The sequence below is a fragment of the Humulus lupulus genome, chromosome X (assembly GCF_963169125.1).
Source record: "Humulus lupulus chromosome X, drHumLupu1.1, whole genome shotgun sequence".
In the NCBI taxonomy this organism is placed as follows: domain Eukaryota; kingdom Viridiplantae; phylum Streptophyta; class Magnoliopsida; order Rosales; family Cannabaceae; genus Humulus; species Humulus lupulus.
In genome coordinates this window covers 52,409,795-52,428,976 of record NC_084802.1, presented here as the reverse complement: position 1 = coordinate 52,428,976, position 19,182 = coordinate 52,409,795, and the positions used below count along the sequence as shown (strand labels likewise).

At 33.2% G+C, this 19,182-nt stretch overlaps 2 protein-coding genes across 2 annotated transcripts; one reads left to right on the top strand and one right to left on the bottom strand.

Moving 5' to 3' along the window:
* Positions 1 to 180: 180 nt before the first annotated feature.
* Positions 181 to 8,799, top strand: LOC133804775 (ethylene receptor). The gene is made up of 7 exons (XM_062242912.1): positions 181 to 352; positions 924 to 1,887; positions 4,010 to 4,378; positions 4,474 to 4,740; positions 4,845 to 4,972; positions 5,147 to 5,344; positions 8,090 to 8,799. The coding sequence occupies exons 2-7, from the start codon at positions 964 to 966 to the stop codon at positions 8,415 to 8,417; spliced, it is 2,214 nt and encodes a 737-aa protein (XP_062098896.1). The 5' UTR covers positions 181 to 352; positions 924 to 963; the 3' UTR covers positions 8,418 to 8,799.
* Positions 8,800 to 17,755: 8,956 nt separating this feature from the next.
* LOC133805822 (protein FAR1-RELATED SEQUENCE 3-like) lies at positions 17,756 to 18,586 on the bottom strand. The gene is made up of 3 exons (XM_062243974.1): positions 18,244 to 18,586; positions 17,997 to 18,076; positions 17,756 to 17,914 (listed from the first exon to the last, which is right to left on the bottom strand). The coding sequence occupies exons 1-3, from the start codon at positions 18,584 to 18,586 to the stop codon at positions 17,756 to 17,758; spliced, it is 582 nt and encodes a 193-aa protein (XP_062099958.1).
* Positions 18,587 to 19,182: the final 596 nt, after the last annotated feature.

Genomic DNA, 19,182 nt, shown 5'->3' with positions numbered 1-19,182 from the left:
TATATATATATAATATTTATAACATTATTCTCATTTTATTTAATTTTTAATAATGCAAAGACTTTGTTAAAAGTATATTGAAAGTTTTGTACCAATTGTCCGGAAAGGAAAGCACAAGAAGGCCCACAAAGTAAGGTACCGACTCAAAAATCGAAAAAGGAATAGGACGCTACTCTTCAATTAATTTACCTGTCCCAACGCAAATCAACCATTTCCGTGCTTATGTCTGAAAACGTACTTGTAGACTTAGCTTGACATAACCTCCATACCCACCACCACAGCTCTTCTTTCGTCTGCTTCTCCCTCAAGAACAACAAATCTTAGCTGTCCGCCATGGCTCCCCTCCTATCAGGTACAGCTTCGTGCTTTATCACTATCATCATCATCATCATCAAAAAATTCATATTTTTTCTTTAATTTTGATGTAATTTCAATCTTTTTTGGCAATTTCTTACACAAAGAAGAAAAATTGGAATCCACGATTTGGATCCTTTCTCCTATTTATGTTAAGATGGATGATTTGTGTCTTAAAGGTTTATGCTTTTCCAAATGTATCGGATGGAGTTTGGTCTTTTTGTGGTGCAGTAAATATCTAATCTTTGAGAAAATTTGTTGTTTGTTTCTTGTTCCAGATTGTTGTAGTATCTGGAACTTTTTCAATTTTTCATATTTGGGGATTTCTCATTGAAATTATGCCCAACCCAATGGAGTAGTGGTGTTAGTAGAATTGAGTGGTTTCCTGTGTTTTAGGGTTTCTTTTTTCCTTTTGGTGGTGTTACTGTAGTAGTATTCAATATGCTTCTCTGTTTTTTCTTTCCTCCCTAACCTGCTTTTATAGTAATTATTATTGTTTTTTCCCCCTGTTGAGTTGGGTGGATTCCTGACCTATTCTGTTTTTGGGATTTTTTGTGAACACATATTAGGTTGCTAGGAATGTGAAGAGAAAATTTGGCTGAGCTGGCCATGGCTCAATCATTCATCATGGAGTCCTGCAACTGCATTGAACCACAGTGGCCTGCTGATGAATTGTTGATGAAGTACCAGTACATTTCAGATTTCTTTATTGCTCTTGCCTATTTTTCGATCCCTTTGGAGCTGATATACTTTGTCAAGAAATCTGCAGTTTTTCCATACAGATGGGTCCTTGTTCAGTTTGGTGCTTTCATAGTATTGTGTGGAGCTACTCATCTTATTAACCTGTGGACTTTTACCATGCATTCAAGAACTGTGGCAGTCGTAATGACTACAGCCAAGGTTCTAACAGCCGCAGTGTCCTGTGCAACAGCCCTTATGCTGGTACACATAATTCCTGATTTATTGAGCGTTAAAACCAGAGAGCTCTTCTTGAAAAACAAGGCTGCAGAGCTGGATAGGGAGATGGGCCTGATTCGTACGCAGGAAGAGACAGGTCGACATGTTAGGATGTTGACCCATGAGATAAGGAGCACTCTTGACAGGCATACTATTCTAAGAACCACCCTGGTTGAACTAGGGAGAACTTTGGCCTTGGAAGAGTGTGCTTTGTGGATGCCAACCCGTACAGGGTTAGAACTTCAACTTTCATACACACTTCGACAGCAGAATCCAGTTGGTTATACTGTACCCATTCATCTTCCTGTTATAAATCAAGTCTTTGGTAGCAACCGTGCATTAAAAATTTCGCCAAATTCCCCAGTGGCAAGGCTACGGCCTATTGCTGGAAAGTATGTCCCTGGGGAAGTTGTTGCTGTACGAGTCCCACTTCTTCATCTTTCCAACTTCCAAATTAATGACTGGCCAGAGCTTTCAACAAAGCGCTATGCTTTGATGGTCTTGATGCTTCCCTCAGATAGTGCAAGGCAGTGGCATGTTCATGAGTTAGAGCTGGTTGAAGTAGTTGCTGATCAGGTACAGTTTTAACCTGTTGCTATCATGGTATTGATGCTATTACTAAAGACTGTTAATATGGTATTGCTTACAAAAGCTTCACGTTGGTATCTACAAAGAAACAATTTTTTAAGTGGCCATGATGCACAAACAAATAACTCTTTGCTTCTAATTCATATTTGGCCTAATTTTAGCTCCATATTTTTTAATGGAAAGATTATTGCTTTTGTTAATTTTAAGTTTAATTGATTATAGAAATAGATAATGTGGCAATTATCACAGATGTAAGGTGCACTAAATAAATTGGGAATACAAAAAAGATGCTTGTTTAAAAAATTCTAATTATGTTATTTTCTTGGATATTTGAAACCATGTCTCTAATCACCTGGAATACCTTGATTATCTGGACATACTTATGTTGATGTCTTATTGTAATTGCTTGGGATATTTTGATTTCAAATATTATAGATATTTGAAATGTTAAATAGTTTTATTATTATTTGGTCTGATTCGATCTATATGTCATATTGTGTTATGATTTGTTAAATATAAAATAAAACAAAACACAAGTAAATTTGAGATTTGTGATTAGCATCAAAATATGATTAAATTGAGTTTAGATTAATACACTGAGGTATTTAAACACATTTAAACATATTGGAAGCAAATTGACATTTTTTGGAATAAGATGGCAATAAAAGGGAGCAAAAAAATAAGAAGGGTGGCGATACGTCGCCACCCCCTTAGGCGACGTGTCGCCACCTAGCAAGCGACACGTTGTCCGATTCCGTACAGGGCGGTGAGGTATTGCCATTCCCTCAGGCAATGTGTTGCCACCTATTAGGTGACGCGTCGTACGATGCCATACAAGGCAGCAATGCATCACCATCCCGCAGGCGACATGACGCCACCTAGTAGGCAATGCATTGCCCAAACAGGGCAGTAACGTGTTACCATCTGTCCTGAGATGTGTTGCTACCTAGAAAGTGACGCGTCACCTTACGCTGTGCAAGGTGGCGACGCGTCGCTTGTTCCTGATTTTTGGCTCCAAATTTTGTTTTTGAATTAAAGCAAGTGGGAGGTTTGCCTAGATCAGTGCTAACACTATATAAAAATTTTTGGAGAGTTCAAGAAAACTGATCACACTTTGGTACTCTCTCTAGCTCTCAAAAATTAACAATTTTCTCCAAGAGTTCTTTTAAAAAATTGCTTGCTTCAAGAATTCAAAGGCTTGATTAGTCTCAATTCTTTTTCCATTTGTAGAACCTCAAGCAATCTCTATAGAAACATTGAAATAGAGAATTTGGATAAAGTTTCTCTACTTGTTCCAGCCTCGTTTGTGTTTTGTTATTGTTTTTCTATTGTTTCTTCTTCCTTGTTATTCTGAAGGCCTAATCCGTCAACATATTGTAGTGATGATGCCTTGAAGAAGATGTTTTTATGATGGATAATTTGTGGGTTTTGTGTACGAATGATGTTGGACAATTGGGCTTGTTTGGATTCTTTTTCTAACATGAGTTGTAGTTTTAGTGTAAAATGAACAGAAGTGTTCATTAAGATTTTGTGATCGATGGTCTTGAATGTGAAGTCAATCCAACGGTCATTTACACAATGATGGTTGGAGAGTGTCAAGAGAAAGAAAGAGGTGGTGTGTGGGGTGGTAAGTTATGGGAAAGTTAATCTACAGGTGTAAAATGAACTGAAGAAATTGTTCATACATTCTGAAAGCTTTTTATTTACATATATTAATTAAATTTGTGTAAGCTGTTTTCCTCTCTATGTATAAGTTTGTAAACTTCAATTTGAGCTAATGCTTTGTATTATTACAAACTATAGTTTCATGTTTTCTGATTCAAAATGATTTTCTCAGTTTTGGGCTTAATACTATTAATGTACTAGATTTTCATTCTGCTTGTTAGGTGGAGTTGCTTTGTGGTAATACGGTATTTACTAAAAAATTTAGTACGTACAGGTATCTGAAATTTGTTCAAAATTTCTTGGTCTACAAAACATAAATAAAAGGATTAATAAACTGAAATAAAGTTTATTTTGAATTATAAGATTTTACGTGTCTCTTTTGTAAATATATTGGGTGACTTATAAAGTAGAAGCATTTATTTCTCTATTCTTGATGTGCATGCAGGTTGCAGTAGCTCTTTCACATGCTGCTATATTGGAAGAATCAATGAGAGCTAGGGATCTTCTATTTGAGCAGAATGTTGCACTTGATCTAGCTAGGAGGGAAGCTGAAACTGCTATTCGTGCTCGCAATGATTTCTTGGCTGTTATGAACCATGAGATGAGAACTCCTATGCATGCAATTATTGCACTGTCTTCCTTGCTGCAGGAAACTGAATTGACTCCAGAACAACGCCTGATGGTTGAAACAATACTAAAGAGCAGTAATCTTCTGGCTACTCTTATAAATGATGTATTAGATCTTTCAAGGCTTGAAGATGGCAGCCTTCAACTCGAAAAAGGAACCTTTAACCTTCATTCTGTATTTAAAGAGGTAGGATATTGTGTTCCTTGCAATTGTTAGTTACGTTAAAGTTCAATGTCTCATAGTCATGGATTGCTTAGTGGATGTGAACTTTGTGCTTGCAGGTCCTTAACTTAATAAAGCCTGTTGCATCTGTCAAAAAATTATTGGTTACGTTGAATTTAGCTTCAGATGTGCCAGTATATGCGGTGGGTGATGAAAAACGCCTTATGCAAACCATTTTAAATGTTTCTGGTAATGCGGTAAAGTTCTCAAAGGAGGGCAGCATTTCAATAGCAGCTTCTGTTGTAAAATCAGAATCTTTAAGAGAGTATCGAACTGCAGAATTTTTTCCGGTACCAAGTGATGGTCACTTTTACTTGCGTGTACAGGTTTGTTTTTTCTTTAGTACTGTTTTGAGACCTCCTTCTTGATGATCCTTAGTCTTTTGAATTATATTTTTCTCTGTGGTTGATATTTTCTTCTTTTATCATAGGTAAAAGATATGGGATCAGGAATTAGCCCCCAGGATATGCCTAAGCTATTCACGAAATTCACACAGACTCAACCATTAGCCACTCGAAATTCTGGTGGCAGTGGACTTGGACTAGCAATCTGCAAGAGGTACTGATCTTTCTTTTTTTGCTATGTTTATCTTCAGTTTGAGTGTTGAAAAATTTGAATTTACCATTGACTCAATGTCGACACTGGTTTTTGTGGTATTGAAAGTTTGCCTGTTTAATAGATTGTTATGCAGTTAGTTAATAACAATGCCTTTCCCTTGGTTGAAATGATCAGGTTTGTGAATCTAATGGATGGAAGTATATGGGTTGATAGTGATGGTCTTGGCAAGGGATGTACAGCCAGTTTCATTGTCAAACTTGGATTTCCAGAGCGACCTCATGAAACTAAGATGTCTTTTATGCCTAAGGTGCAAGGCAATCATATCCAGGCCAACTTTGCAGGGCTGAAAGTTCTTGTTATGGATGATAATGGGTTAGTAATGTTACAATGGTTCCAATTTCCTTTTTTTCTTTCTATTTCAATCAAAATGTTAATTTCTTTTAAAAGTAACTACCATAATAGATATATTTATTCTCTTTTTAGGAGGTAGTAAGAGTAAGGTATTTGGAGATGGGATTCTGGAAATCACCTAGCATCTGAGTTTGATTATACATAGTAATTTCCTTCCTAAAATCATCATTTCAGTTAGCCCCTTGGTGCAAATCTAAGTAACTGCGTTCTTCTTCATGTGATCATAACATTCAAACAGGATCAATTGCAGAAACTTATTCTAAAATGTGATCTACTGGTTAAAGTGTCATAGCTGATGTTCTCTTTACTTTCTCCCATGGAGGATGTTATGATGATTATACCTCCACACTTGAGTTAACGTTTGATAGGACCTCCATCATGGTAGTTTTAAGCTCCACATGCCTGTATTTATGTATGGATGTTTTCACAAGTAATTGAACTACAGTAGAGGGGGAGACTAGAAATATGAAGTAAAAACAGAAAAAAAAAAAAATCACAAAATAGAAATATGAAGCTCCACATGCCTGTATTTCTCTCAAGCCCCGTAGCTAGAACTTGTACTCTACCCTTTGTTTGGTATGGTGGATTGGAGGAAGGATGGATGAAGGTGTGTGGAAGGAAGTTATCCATCCTTAGGTTATTTTTGTTTGGTAAAGAAGAAAAAGATCAAAGGAAGGAAATAGCTATTGATTGTGAATCCTTAGGGCCCACAAAAAACAATCCCTCCATATATGGGTGGATTGTTGAACAAAAAAGAAAAAAAAATTCATTTTAGTATTTTTATTTATTTTAAATTGTAAAAAAAGATTATTCTTGTCTTTCCTTCCTATTACACCAAACAAGTTTAAGGATTGTCACTCTCCTCTCCTTCCTCTATTTCTCCATCCATCTTAGTTAATCCATCCCTCCTTCTCCCCATCCTTCCTACCAAACATAGTAACAGTGCTTCAGTTCCCACCCTAAAATTTACCCACTGGCATGGAATGACGTTTTTGTTAGCCAACACAGCCTCATTTCTTTCTAAGCTCTAGTTTAGCCTGTGGGGAAGAGACCAAACCCTGCTAATAACAGATACATCGTGAAGGAATCAAATCGTTCAAACAAATGAAAAGAAGTACCTTCATGTTACATTTCAAAGAGAAAGAGATCCTGCTCCACACCATACCCTATCAACAAAAACAATAGGAAGTAGGAACAAACCTATTTAAAATTAACAAATGGGGACCAGGTCACTGGACTTACTTGATTAAGATCGAGATGAATTAATTTCCCCTGCCACCCAAATGAAGATAACTCATTCCCAAGCAATAATAAAAAAGTTGAAGCATTATGGCTCAAGGATTATTAGAATAAAATTGGAAAAGAAGCAGAAAGGAAGATTTCCCCAGCAGTCTTCCCAGAATCTAGCTCTGACCCATATCACTTGCCAACATAGTAATGGGTCAGTAAGAGGAGTTAGTAAAACATGAAAATTTTCTAATGATTTCTAGACCAATACATCACCACTGTTATTGAATTCATCTCTTTCCCATGCACACCATATTTGTAACCATGCTGTGGAGGGGTGGAAGGCTGGCCCATCACTCTACTCGAAGAACATTTGAATTCTATGGAAACCTCTGAACTCCTTTCCCCAAGAAAGCCACCTTAAATGGCCTCAATTACCATCCAAACCCCCACTCTCTCTGCTACATTAGGGCAAGAAAGAAAGATCAAGCAGCCAAGTGATCTTTAGATCCGTCATCCAACCTTATATGAAGACAATCCCTAATAAACTTTCCAAAATAGGTAAGCCAAATTTTTCGATTGAGTCATGGAGTAAATAAGGATTCAAGAAATAACCAATTGAATAAGTGTAAGCCTCTCTCCTTCGACAATTGAATCAGTGTCAGCCTCTCAAACTATCTAATCTCGTCAAAACTATTTTGCAAAACTGGTCTGGAAACTCCACCATAAGAGGGTTACCATCCAATGGAATTCCCAAATACTTTAAAGGCCAACTGTAAACCACTCAATGAAGATTAGAAGTCATGTGAGAAACAGTGTGCTTAATTTCATCATAATCTCAACAAAAACACTCTTCCCTGAGAAAGCTTTACTACAAAACCAATACTTATTAAGCACTTATGTTTGTCCTTGTAAATTTCTGGTTGGCAATATTTTGGGTTAATATGTAATCTATGGTCCAACCAGAGCCATCTCTCTATACCCCACCATCTTAAAGACTACCTTCACATAATACTGTTACTCCATTAGTTTTGCTTGCACAGACAGCATAATGTGATGCAGGTAACATTCAGCAGTAATATCGAATTACAAAGGTAAAAAGGTGGTACGTGTGTACCTTTTTAGCTAATTTGGCTCTTTATGACAAAACTCAGACAAACATGTAGACTGGTAGACATAAAGATGTTGCACTTGTGTCTAAACAGCTCCTTAAAATTTTCTTTCAATTGACTGATTTTTAGTGATGTTTAATCATTCTAGGCAGAAGGTTTTCAGGTGACGTTTTTCTTTTCATTTACCTTGTTTTGTCATCTCGTTGGTTAGTGACTTATTAGTAGCAGTTTTAGCCAACTGTCAAGCATGTTTTCTGTGTTCTGTAAAATGATAAATTTCTGATTTTTTTTCTTTTCCCCCAAGTGTATTTGGTATTTGATGAAACAGGATCGATACTTACGCAAAATGAATGTTCTTTCAATACAGGGTAGGCAGGTCAGTGACGAAGGGACTTCTTATGCACCTCGGATGTGATGTAACAACTGTTGGATCTAGTGATGAGTGCGTACGTGCTGTTTCTCAGGAACACAGAGTGGTATTCTTAGATGTGAGCATGGATTGTTATGAACTTGCCAGCCACATACGTGAAAGATTTGGAAAACGCCAGGACAGACCACTAGTAGTAGCACTAACGGGGAACACAGACAAGGCAACAAAAGATAACTGCATTAGATTTGGTCTGGATGGTGTCATTCTTAAACCTGTTTCAGTTGATAAAATGAGGAATGTTCTTGCAGAATTACTAGAGCATTGAGTTTTATTCGAGGCCATGTAAGTGCTAGGAGGATGACTCATAGAAAGGGTCCCAAAGAGAAAAAAAATCCGGCTGCAAGGTAATGCCAGCTTGTTGGAAGCAATTTTTGCGGTCAGTGTACATAGCACATGGCATTGCAGTAATTTATGGAAGATGAAGTGGTAGTGCAATATTTCAACCCTTAAAGGGATTTTCTATTACCTTTGATATGCGTCTTATAGAAATTATTGAGGAGACTGCATCGATGGAATTGTAGCAAGGAACCCCCTTTCGCTAAAGTAAGACTGTTTGGTAATTTGTAAAACTAATTTTCCATGAATGATTTCATTTTGATGAAAATATTAATGGTTGTGAAAATGTCAAAAGGATCATTGAACTTTCAGTTTTGATCCTTAACTAACAGTTTGTTAAAACTAGCCATTTTTCTTTCACCGGAGAAAAAGCTAAGACAGACACAAGTCAGAAGAACCACCATAGGAATACTGGGTGAAGAGGATAAGTGATAATCCTCCTTTATTTGCTTTTGTTTTTAAGACATTACAGAAAAAGTTATCCTTTAATGATAATTTTTTAATTACAAAATAAAATAATTTTTATTTACAAGTTCTTACTAATGTTGTTTTAATTTTAACTTGTTATATGTAATGACAAAATTTGTTTTGACTAAAATTACGTTTTTCATAGAATTTTTTGTAATATCATAAGAATGGTACACTTTTTTAGTCATAAATTTTATTGAGACTAAAAATAAGATTTTTTTTTATTGTTTTCTATTTTCAAGAGAGAGTGAGTATTAAATTATAGTATTTATAGAAAACAAATATGAAATTATATTGTTTTAGTCTTGAAATCCTTGAAAATTTTAAGGATTTGAAAAAGAAAAAAGGAAAAATTTACACAATATTGTTTTTAAATTTTATTTACTATTTTAATGTAGACCTTTTTATTTACAATTATACTCATTATAATACAGAAATAAAAGAATTTTTTTTTCCTCGTATTGTGCATGTCCAAACTGCCACAACTAGTTGCCAACCATCGAAGGGGACTACACGCGCCACGCCACTAGAAAGTTGCCAACCATGAGCAGCTGATTAGGGGTGAGCATCTTGACCGGCAAATTGCGACGACCGACCGCGCCGTACCACACTACACCACAAATCGTGGTGTCAAAAGTGGAATGGTTTGGTATGGTTTGTATCTTAGCTAAACCGCACGATGTGGTGCGGTGCGCGGTTTGGCGGTGTGAAATTTTGGTTTGCACCACACTGCACCATATACTTACAAATATGTTAAAAAAAATTAAACTTTACATATATACCATTTTTTAGTAATCCAATCTTAAACTAGGAGCCCACTTAAATTAGGGTATAACTTTATTCTCTAACACATCATACACGACAACAACTCCTTCCTCACTCATTTCATTTGCGCCTCCTCCCTATCACCTCTCTATCTCACACATATTTTTTAATACACTTACACTGTGGAAAACCACCCAAACCACACCGCAAAAAATGGTTTGGTTTGGTCGATTTGGTGCAACAAAATCACACCGCACGGTGTGTTCTAGCTACTACACCGCACTTGTAGCGTGGTGCATTAAAAAGTGTTCAAATCGCCCAAACTACACCGTGTACACCCCTACAGCTGATAAGCCCATGGTTGAAGTTTCACCGCCAAAAGCTCCAGACGTTGGTGGCATTTTGACTATGTTTTTAAGCAAACTCTAGCCATCACGAGGCCCGGAGTTAGTATAGTACCATTGGAACGAGAGACCCGGGGGTTAGTACCATTGGAACGGGCTCTTCGAAAGGATCGTAACCCAACCACTCACTCTTCTTATATTGTTGGTGTTTTTCAACAAGTTTGTGGGTATATTTGTGGCTTTAGAAGCATTTTTCGGTGACACCACCGGTTTTTCACCTCAAGAATGATACTATCACTCGCAACCTACTCTTCGAACAGATCATTTTGTTATACGGCAAGTATATGTTTTTTTGCTATTGCCAGGGAAGGTGATTGGAGTGGGTTGTCTTTGTGTTGTGTTTAAAAAGTAATTTTGTAGTTGCTTTTTTATTTTGTTAAACAAAAATTAATTTTAAATCACCAGACGGTGTATTTTTTCAATAATTCGAAAGTAACTTTTAAGTATCTTAGTTGCTTGGTTAATAAAAAAATTACTATAATTTACATGTAAATAACATGGAAAACTTAAAAAGTGTATTATAATTGTTCATTTAAATTATATAGTATACTAACTAGCATTCTTTGTTAATAAGTTACACGGTAACTTATTAGTTTCTAAAATAGGCTTGAAGGTAACAAAAGAGTCACCAAACTGTGTATTTTTTGTATAATTCGAAAGTAACTTCTAAGTGTCTTAGCTGCTTGGTTAATTAAAAAATTACTATAATTCACATGTAAATAACAAATCAAAAAATTACTATAATTCACATGTAAATAATATGGAGAACTAAAAAGTGTATTATAATTTTTCATTTAAAAGCTATTATGTAGTATACTAACTAGCATCATTTGTTAATAAGTTTTATTAGCTTCTAAAATAGACTTGAAGGTAAAAATAAATATCTTACACAGCCATGAACTTCAAACTACCCCACGTTTAAATTCACATCCAATCCTTCAAACATATAAGTGATATCCCAACCAAAAGATCACAACACCAATCTTCATAACCTTGAGAGGGTGAGTGAATAAAAAAAACCAAAAGCAAGTTGACAAATAAAATTCGCATATCCCACTCACTGCCACAATTCATTAATAAAATATATTGTTCTAAGATCATATTAATATTCTCACATGCTCAAATACATTTTATAGGCTAAATCAAATTCATTTTGATCATAAGTTGAAATTTCACATTAAGTACTCAAACAAGGAATGTACACTTTACGAAAACATATCAAATTTCCAAACACCATTGCTTCCACGTTCGTTTTTAAATCAAACAAGACAGGAAAAAAAAACAAAATCATGAAATATTCAAAGATTTAAAAATTTTAAACCATGATAATATTAATAATCTACATATTTTTAAAGAGTAATTGGTGAAAATAAATTCATTTTGCACTATGACCTAGTTTTAATAATTTTTTTGCAAAATGACATCTGTCTAAAATTTTGACCAGTTGTCTAAAAATTTAAACTAACTGTCTGAATTTTTCGACCAGTTGTCTGAAAAATTTCGACTAGCTGTCTAAAGTGTCAGATGTCATTTTGTAAAAAATTATCATAACTAAGCCAGAGTACAAACTGACTTCAAAAAATAGGTCATTTTGCCAAAAGAGCCTATTTTTAAAACTGCTATATATTAAACAATTTCTAAAGTAGAAGATCACAAAAAAATTAACAAAAAAGCAAATCAAACCATAAACACCTTATCAACAATTAAACTCAGTAAAGGGATAAGTTTTATCTCGATATACCAAGTTACAAGCGTAATTAAAATTTGAATTGAAATTACCTAATGAATTTCAAACAACGAAACCTAAGGTTATATTATTTTACATAATGTAATGTTTTGATTAAATAAATGATGTTACAAAAGTGTGTAACATATGTGATAGGAAAAGGAGTTACAAATTCTAGTAATAAATGGTGACAAGATTTCTAACTCCCCATAATATTTTCTCATAAATGGTAAAGGAAGTTACCATCTCTTTGTTTTTGAAACCTATAAGCTATTAGTGAAATATAACTATAAGCTATCAGTTAAAAAGTGTATAAATGATGGAAATCAAGTTGGTATATTTTGGCACTTTTTAGGTCAAAGACTGAGCAAAACCAGAAACACTTGTGTTACGTCGCCTATTGTAAGGTGACATGTCACATGTGTTGTCGCGAAAATTATACACCAAGTGATGTGTCGCTTAGTGTGTAACTACTCAAATTTTGAGTTGTTTTGAAATATTTTAAACAATTCAAACAACTCATGTAACTCCCAAATCTTCCATTTAGGTCTATGAATGTCCAATTGACGATTCATTGTGTTGGTGGCACTTATTCAAATTCAAAGCAAAATGGGAACTCTATAAATAGTTGCCATTTGTTCACTAGACAATATTATATACTTCTCATCCATAACACTTGGTTGTGAAGTTTTAGGTTTGATAATATCTGGAGCTATTTCCAAAAATACTAGTGAGAGCCCATAGTGCTTGACTAAAGGGGAAAGCTGCTTTTTGGACAAAGTTGTTAGAAACTTGTTCCAACCTAGTGATCTTATCCTACACTTGTGGTCTTGAGAAAGTGTTTTGTTCTTTTTATATTCTTACATTGAGTTATATGTGTATTATCTTGCATTGAGTTGTATTATCTTATCTTCTACCTTTCTTTTGTGTATCATTTTACTTGTAATATTTGTGTTACTTGTAAGTTTCTACAACAGTAATAAGAGTGCTTTTTGTGATCATTGTTGTGATAATCTCTTCTGTCCTCATCCTTTATTTTTCCTAACACGTAAAAATCAAGTAAATCAGCATCAATGCATAACAAAATACAAAATCTCAAAAATAATCAAAGAAAGATTACTAAATGGCTCACTAGATATGCATCACATTCGACAACCTTGAGTAATGAAATTCGACAGAGAGATTATTATATTACAACTCTGTAGAAAGAGTATCAAGTGTGAAAGAACAAAAGGACCCTAAGCTTTGACCAAGTGATCATGTATGAAATCTTTTGAAAATCTTTGAAAGACAACTTATTTAAAAATTATCACTCCAAAAATGTCCACATACATAATCCTTGATGGATCTAAAGCACGGGCTCTAATATCATTTTGTCATGACCCAAAAATACAGACTACAACTTTTAATTAAATTAATTTATATTTAAATTTCTTAAGAGTAGCTAAAATAGTTATTGATTTTACCCGAAGAAAATGAATAAAAGTTTCAGTTCATGAATAAATAAATATATTTATTAAAAATTAAAAAAGATTAAAATGCTAAATAAAGATAAGGATTAAAATGCTAAATATTAGTCAAATAAACAATTTAATAATTCTTTTCAGCAATTTTCGTACATAGCTATAGCACAAGTATACATTAAATAAACTATTCACTCAACCAAAATAGTTAGAAAAATTATAGGGGTCTTTAAGATGTCCTCATATGTCCATTTAGAAAAAATAGGAAAGAAGATTGACTAAATTTGATCAAAGAATTGGATGAAATAAATAGATTTTTTACATGACTACCTAAGGTAGCGCACAACTATATGAGACACACGGAAGATTATCTATAATACTTGAAAGGGGTGAAGAAATGGGGTAAGCTACATGTTTAGTGGGAAAATAAATATTGTCATAAAACTTTATTTTTATAATGCATGGTTAGCTTGAAAACAAAATATATTCATCACATTAAAACAAAACAAAACAGAGATCCAATGAATGATCCATGAATGCAACTGACAAACATCAGGTACATATCATCCATCCCACTAATCCTTAGTTAATATCTTATCATATATCGAGGATAAAATATAAAGAGTGTTGCTATTTGGCACCTTAAGGTGCCTCACACCACATGAGATAACACCCTAAGATTGGTTAACAATACTTTATAATACTTAGTAAATTCAAATAAGTGAGACCCGATATTAGATTGTACTAATAACGATATGCCACCTACTTGTGGTGTTGAGCATCAATAGTGCCCCTTAGCAATTTTAAAAAACAAATACCATGTACTAGTTCAAGGTCTTTACAGCAATATATACGAATAGCAACTCACTACCTGAACTACCTATTATGATATATGTTACAAATACTTGGTGCATATTATTAATTAATATGTACAAGCATAGTGAAGTAAGGTTCTCATATTAATCCAAAGCAAGCAAAATAATTACAAGATCATATATTCCTCCTTATCTTAAAAATTTAAGCAGCATAACAACCTCGACCCCTGTTCAATAAAACTAAAAATCATATAGAATATATATTTGGTAAGCCACTAGAGGGATGTACCATTCAGAACAATCCTGAATGTTTAGGGGGTGTTTGGCACCTTAATTAAAAAACTGTTTTTTGTTTTTAAAAGCTAAAAACTGTTTTCTGAAAACAAGTGGGGGTGTTTGGCATTGTTTTCAGAAAACAATTTTTAAAAACAAAGTTACAAAAAACAGAAAATTTTGAGAACAACAAAAAGTTGTTTTCTGTTGTTCTCAAAATTTTTTTCATAACTTTACTTCTTATTTTTCATCATTTTTTTTTTCAAATTATTTTATCTCATTATTTATTACAAACTTTTAAAATATTTTTCTCTTTGTAAATATATTTGTTAATTTTTTTATTTAAGATTTAAAAAAAAATAAAACTAAAAAAGTGTTTTTAGAAAACATTAACCAAACACCTCTTATTTTTTGAAAACTACAAAAATAGTTTTCTGTTATCATTTCTGAGAACAAAATTTTGAAAACAAAAAACAGAAAACAATGCCAAACAGGCCCTTAGTTTTCTATTTTTGTCAACGTTTTATAAACCTGAAATATGATTTTCATGCTAGCAAATATTAAATCAAAATGTTCAATAAGGGGTATAGTTAAGTCCCTACTACATCGAACCAGCAAAGACTAGCAATATACTAATCATTGAGATCCACTAGAAGTTTGACCCACTAATTTGAAATTTTACAAACTGATGGTACCATTACGTTGGTAAGGTTGAAACGAGTTGAATAGTGATCTTTATAGCTTAAGCAAGAGAGCCGCCATATGACCCAATAGAATAATAACCCCATCCATATGTAATTTGTTTAACTAGCCACGTGACGACCTGTATTTACTTATTTATTTATTTTTTATTCCACCTCTTAGTACATTTTTTTGTTAAGACCACATGTTACTATTTATGGGTTTATTTTTTTATTTATTTTTTTTAAGAAAAACAACTTGCTATTATTTTATTGGGTTTAGTTTTTTTTTATTACTTTACTTTTTCCAAAGATCAAATAACCTTTTCTTCTTTCTTTTGTGCTGCAGATCACTCATCTCTCCTCCTTCAATCAATAAGAAACTAAAGGATCTCATTAGAAAAAAAATATATAAAAAAACTCACCAAATAATTTAAGATTTGGTTATTTTATTTGTGGTTGTTTCTGTTTATCTTCTCCTCTATTTTTTCTATTTATCCATGATGAATTTAAGATTTTTTTTTAAAATTCCAAAAGGATTATGCTTACCACATTTTTTAATTTGTCTAGAACTACTTTCATTTTCTTTTTGTCAAAAAATGGCTGAACTTCTTCATGATCATGGAAAATCATAATCATTTTGTATACCTTCAATACAATCTTTGCAAAACCAAAACTAAAAATATTACAAATCAGCTTCATGAGTGCTACATCGAACTTCTTCATAATCATGAGATTTCTTCATAATCATGGGTTCATAATCAGCGGCATGCAAAAAATACCTTCTCACATTTGATGATGTCTACTTGTTTGGCTAGAAATCAGTTCTCTAGTTTCTTTTAAAAGAAAAAAAAATAAGTTAACAAGGATATAAACAATAAAAAATGTTTATACATGAAAATAACAATTATTGCAATAAGAGTTTTTGTTTTACCTTGTGCGTTGTATATGATATAAGGATTCAAATTATATGGTGGTGGATAATGAAAGAAGGACAAATGCAAGGTTTGCAAATTTGGTTGGAAACCTATAGTTTGTGTTGTAGGTAAATCATGAGAGATGGACACTTGTGTTTGTACTTCTTCACTTTGGAAAAGATTAACGGAAAAAGTTATACAAGTTGCTAGATAATTAAATAGAAAAAATTATATCAGGAAGTACACAAATCAATTGCTAATTTATACCTGAATGCTCAATCTATCTAATGCACCAACAATTTTCTCATTATATTTGCATCCTTCTCCCCTGTTTGTATCCTGTAAAAATATGGAACATTTATATAAACTTTGATTTGGACTAATATTATTGCTTAAGACCATATATAACAAGATAATTGCCTTACCTTTACTTTCTTTCTTTCTTTTTTGATTCTTTCACCCATTACTTTCCTTTTCATAGTTATTACCCTTTCAACCATGGGAACTTTCCAATTCTTAGGAAGATGCCCATGTCTTCGAACTACAGCAGGAGAACGAGGTTCAATACTTTCATTAATCATTTCATCATGTAGATTCTTGGTAGGATAATCTTGAGTGGTAGACACATTAGGTACACAATTAGCCTCATTTGTAGCTAAGTTTATTTCAAAGTCATGTATTACATTCCAAAATATTTTAAACTTTTCATCAAACACAATAGCCCAATTTTCCACTTTGTCAAACTTCTTTTGGAGCTCATGATATTGTTGTGCTTCGGGATTGTTATGTAAATCATCATAAACAAGTTTAATCTTTGTATGATACCTTCTTATATTCTTTCTCCACCGTGATAAAATATAGTTCATCGGAACATTTGAAACTCCCATTCTAATGAGAATTGAGATTGCATGCTTACATAGAATTCCTTTAAATTCAAACATTTGACAAGCACATTAAACCACAACATTTTCTTTGTTGAAATGAACTGTGAAATGAACTTCTTTACTTACTTCATCAAAAAACACAACCTCACATACATTGAATAACCTAGAACTTTCATCAACACAAGATACATCACAATAAATCTTCCCAATTAACTCTTTTTGAAATTCTTTAAACTTTGTATTTGTGTAGGCTGCCTGAAATTGCTTTTCTATTGCAAAATGAGTCACACATAGAATCAATGTACTAAAAGATTGAAAATCAGCTCGATTCTCCTTCTCAATCTTGTCTCTTAAAGCATTGTCATATTGTTCAACAAATTGCTTAAGTGTTGTCTCTGAGTTGACATATCCATAAAAAAATGCATTCATACTCTCACTACGTTGAGTAGTTGACATTCAGCCCAAAATGTGTCTTTGACAAAAGTAGGAACCCAATGATTTCTTTCTTCATATAAGCCATTTAACCATGCATTGTCCTGAAGATCGAAATTGTTGATGAATAGACCCCACGCTCTTTCAAATTCTTCCTTAGTCAAAGAATTATAAACACAATTTTTCAATGTTTTTTTAATTGGCTTGTATGATTGATAACCACTTAACTTCACGGGAATCTTTTTCATTATGTGCCAAAGACACCAACGATGTTGACTTTGGGGAAACACAACCTCAATTGTATTTTTCATTGCTTTAGCTTGGTCAGTAATTATGGCTTTCGGAGCACATCTAGACATACATGCGAGCCACGTCTCAAACAATCAAATATATGTTTCAGTAGTCTCACTTGATAGCAATCCACACCCTAACAAAATTGACTAGCCATGGTGATTTACTCCAACAAAAGGCGCAAAGGGCATATCATACTTGTTTGTCAAATAAGTAGTGTCAAATGAAACCACATCACCAAATTCATCATATATTGCTCTACTTCTTTCATCAGCCCAAAAATACATGTTTGATTCTTGACTTATCATCTAAATCCATTGTATAGAAAAAGCTTGAATTCTTAGATTGCATTCGAACAAAATATTGATGAATTGCTTCAACATCTCCAACCCCAAGTTGTAATCGTCTTGCTTTCTCAATAAGATTTCTACATTCCTTCTCTAAGAATGAAACATTATCATGACCACCAGCTTCAACCACAAATGACTGAAAATTCTTTACAACACTTATTTCCGCTCGATCATTTAGTTCAAGTTTCTTTGAGCACCAAGACTTATCTCTCTATAGTACAAATAGAATCGTGACTTTTGAGGACTTAATCCATGGTTATGCCCAAGTATAACTGAATTAATCTTACATTTTCCATCTTCAAGAATGGTACCATTAACCCTGGCCTTACATTCCATTCTTGTTAAAGGATTTGAATTAAGACAATGTTGCTTTTGTGATGCAGATTTTCCAGCTCGAGAACACGACAAAGTCAAAAATTTTATTTTTCTGTCTTCTGAAGCACGTGTTGCTTTCTTTTTTATTCCAAAACCCTCTTGCTTCCCATATTCTCTATAGTACTCATAAAGATCATTAAATGAGATAAAATACATTCCAGATTCAGGAGCATTTAGGTTTTCTGAACACTTTCGTGCATCTTTCTCTTTTTGCACATCTAAAACTCTTTCAGTTTTCTCTTTTGCAAAATCCATGTCTATATATACTTCTTCCATATATTAGTTCAACCTAGAAAAAATAAGTAATGTAATCTCTAATTCACTGCGAACTAAATATATATACGTATGTATACACACTACAATGAGAAAACTATGAAGAAACATAATCTCTAATTCCTTAATTGTTTATTTTTGTCAATTTTATAAAGAAAAAAGTTCACGGAGGTTGAATATATGCAATTGAAATTTATTTTTATCTTATTTGTAGTTTAGTAGACTGATCATTTATAAATCAATAAAGATCATTATAAAAAATAAATATATGTGCCGATAAAAGAGAGAAAAAAGAAAAGAAAAGAAAGTAAAAAAATGAATAAATTTAGTGATAATATCATACATAAATTTCTCAAAACTCATTAACAACACATTTAGAGGATGATACGTACCAGTGTGAATATCTACTTATTGTTGATGATCATCTTATTGATGATGAATAATGATGTCTTTCCTTCTCTCTTCATCTACTTTCACGGTAGATATGGGTTCTTTATTTTCAGAGTAAAAAGTTTTCTTGCTTGCAAAGGAAATGAAAAGTCTCTTTTGGTAAAGTATATATATATTTTATTATTCTT

Bases quoted from the DNA above. Each gene is read 5' to 3' on its own strand.
- LOC133805822 (XM_062243974.1), bottom strand. From the start codon at position 18,586: ATGGATTTTGCAAAAGAGAAAACTGAAAGAGTTTTAGATGTGCAAAAA. The intron at 18,077-18,243 runs GTAAGATTAATT...TTGTGGTTGAAG, and splicing joins CATTCTTGAAGATGGAAAAT to CTGGTGGTCATGATAATGTT. The intron at 17,915-17,996 runs GTTGGAGATGTT...CAATGGATTTAG, and splicing joins CAAGACGATTACAACTTGGG to ATGATAAGTCAAGAATCAAA.
- LOC133804775 (XM_062242912.1), top strand. From the start codon at position 964: ATGGCTCAATCATTCATCATGGAGTCCTGCAACTGCATTGAACCACAG. The intron at 4,379-4,473 runs GTAGGATATTGT...TTGTGCTTGCAG, and splicing joins TTCATTCTGTATTTAAAGAG to GTCCTTAACTTAATAAAGCC. The intron at 4,741-4,844 runs GTTTGTTTTTTC...CTTTTATCATAG, and splicing joins ACTTTTACTTGCGTGTACAG to GTAAAAGATATGGGATCAGG.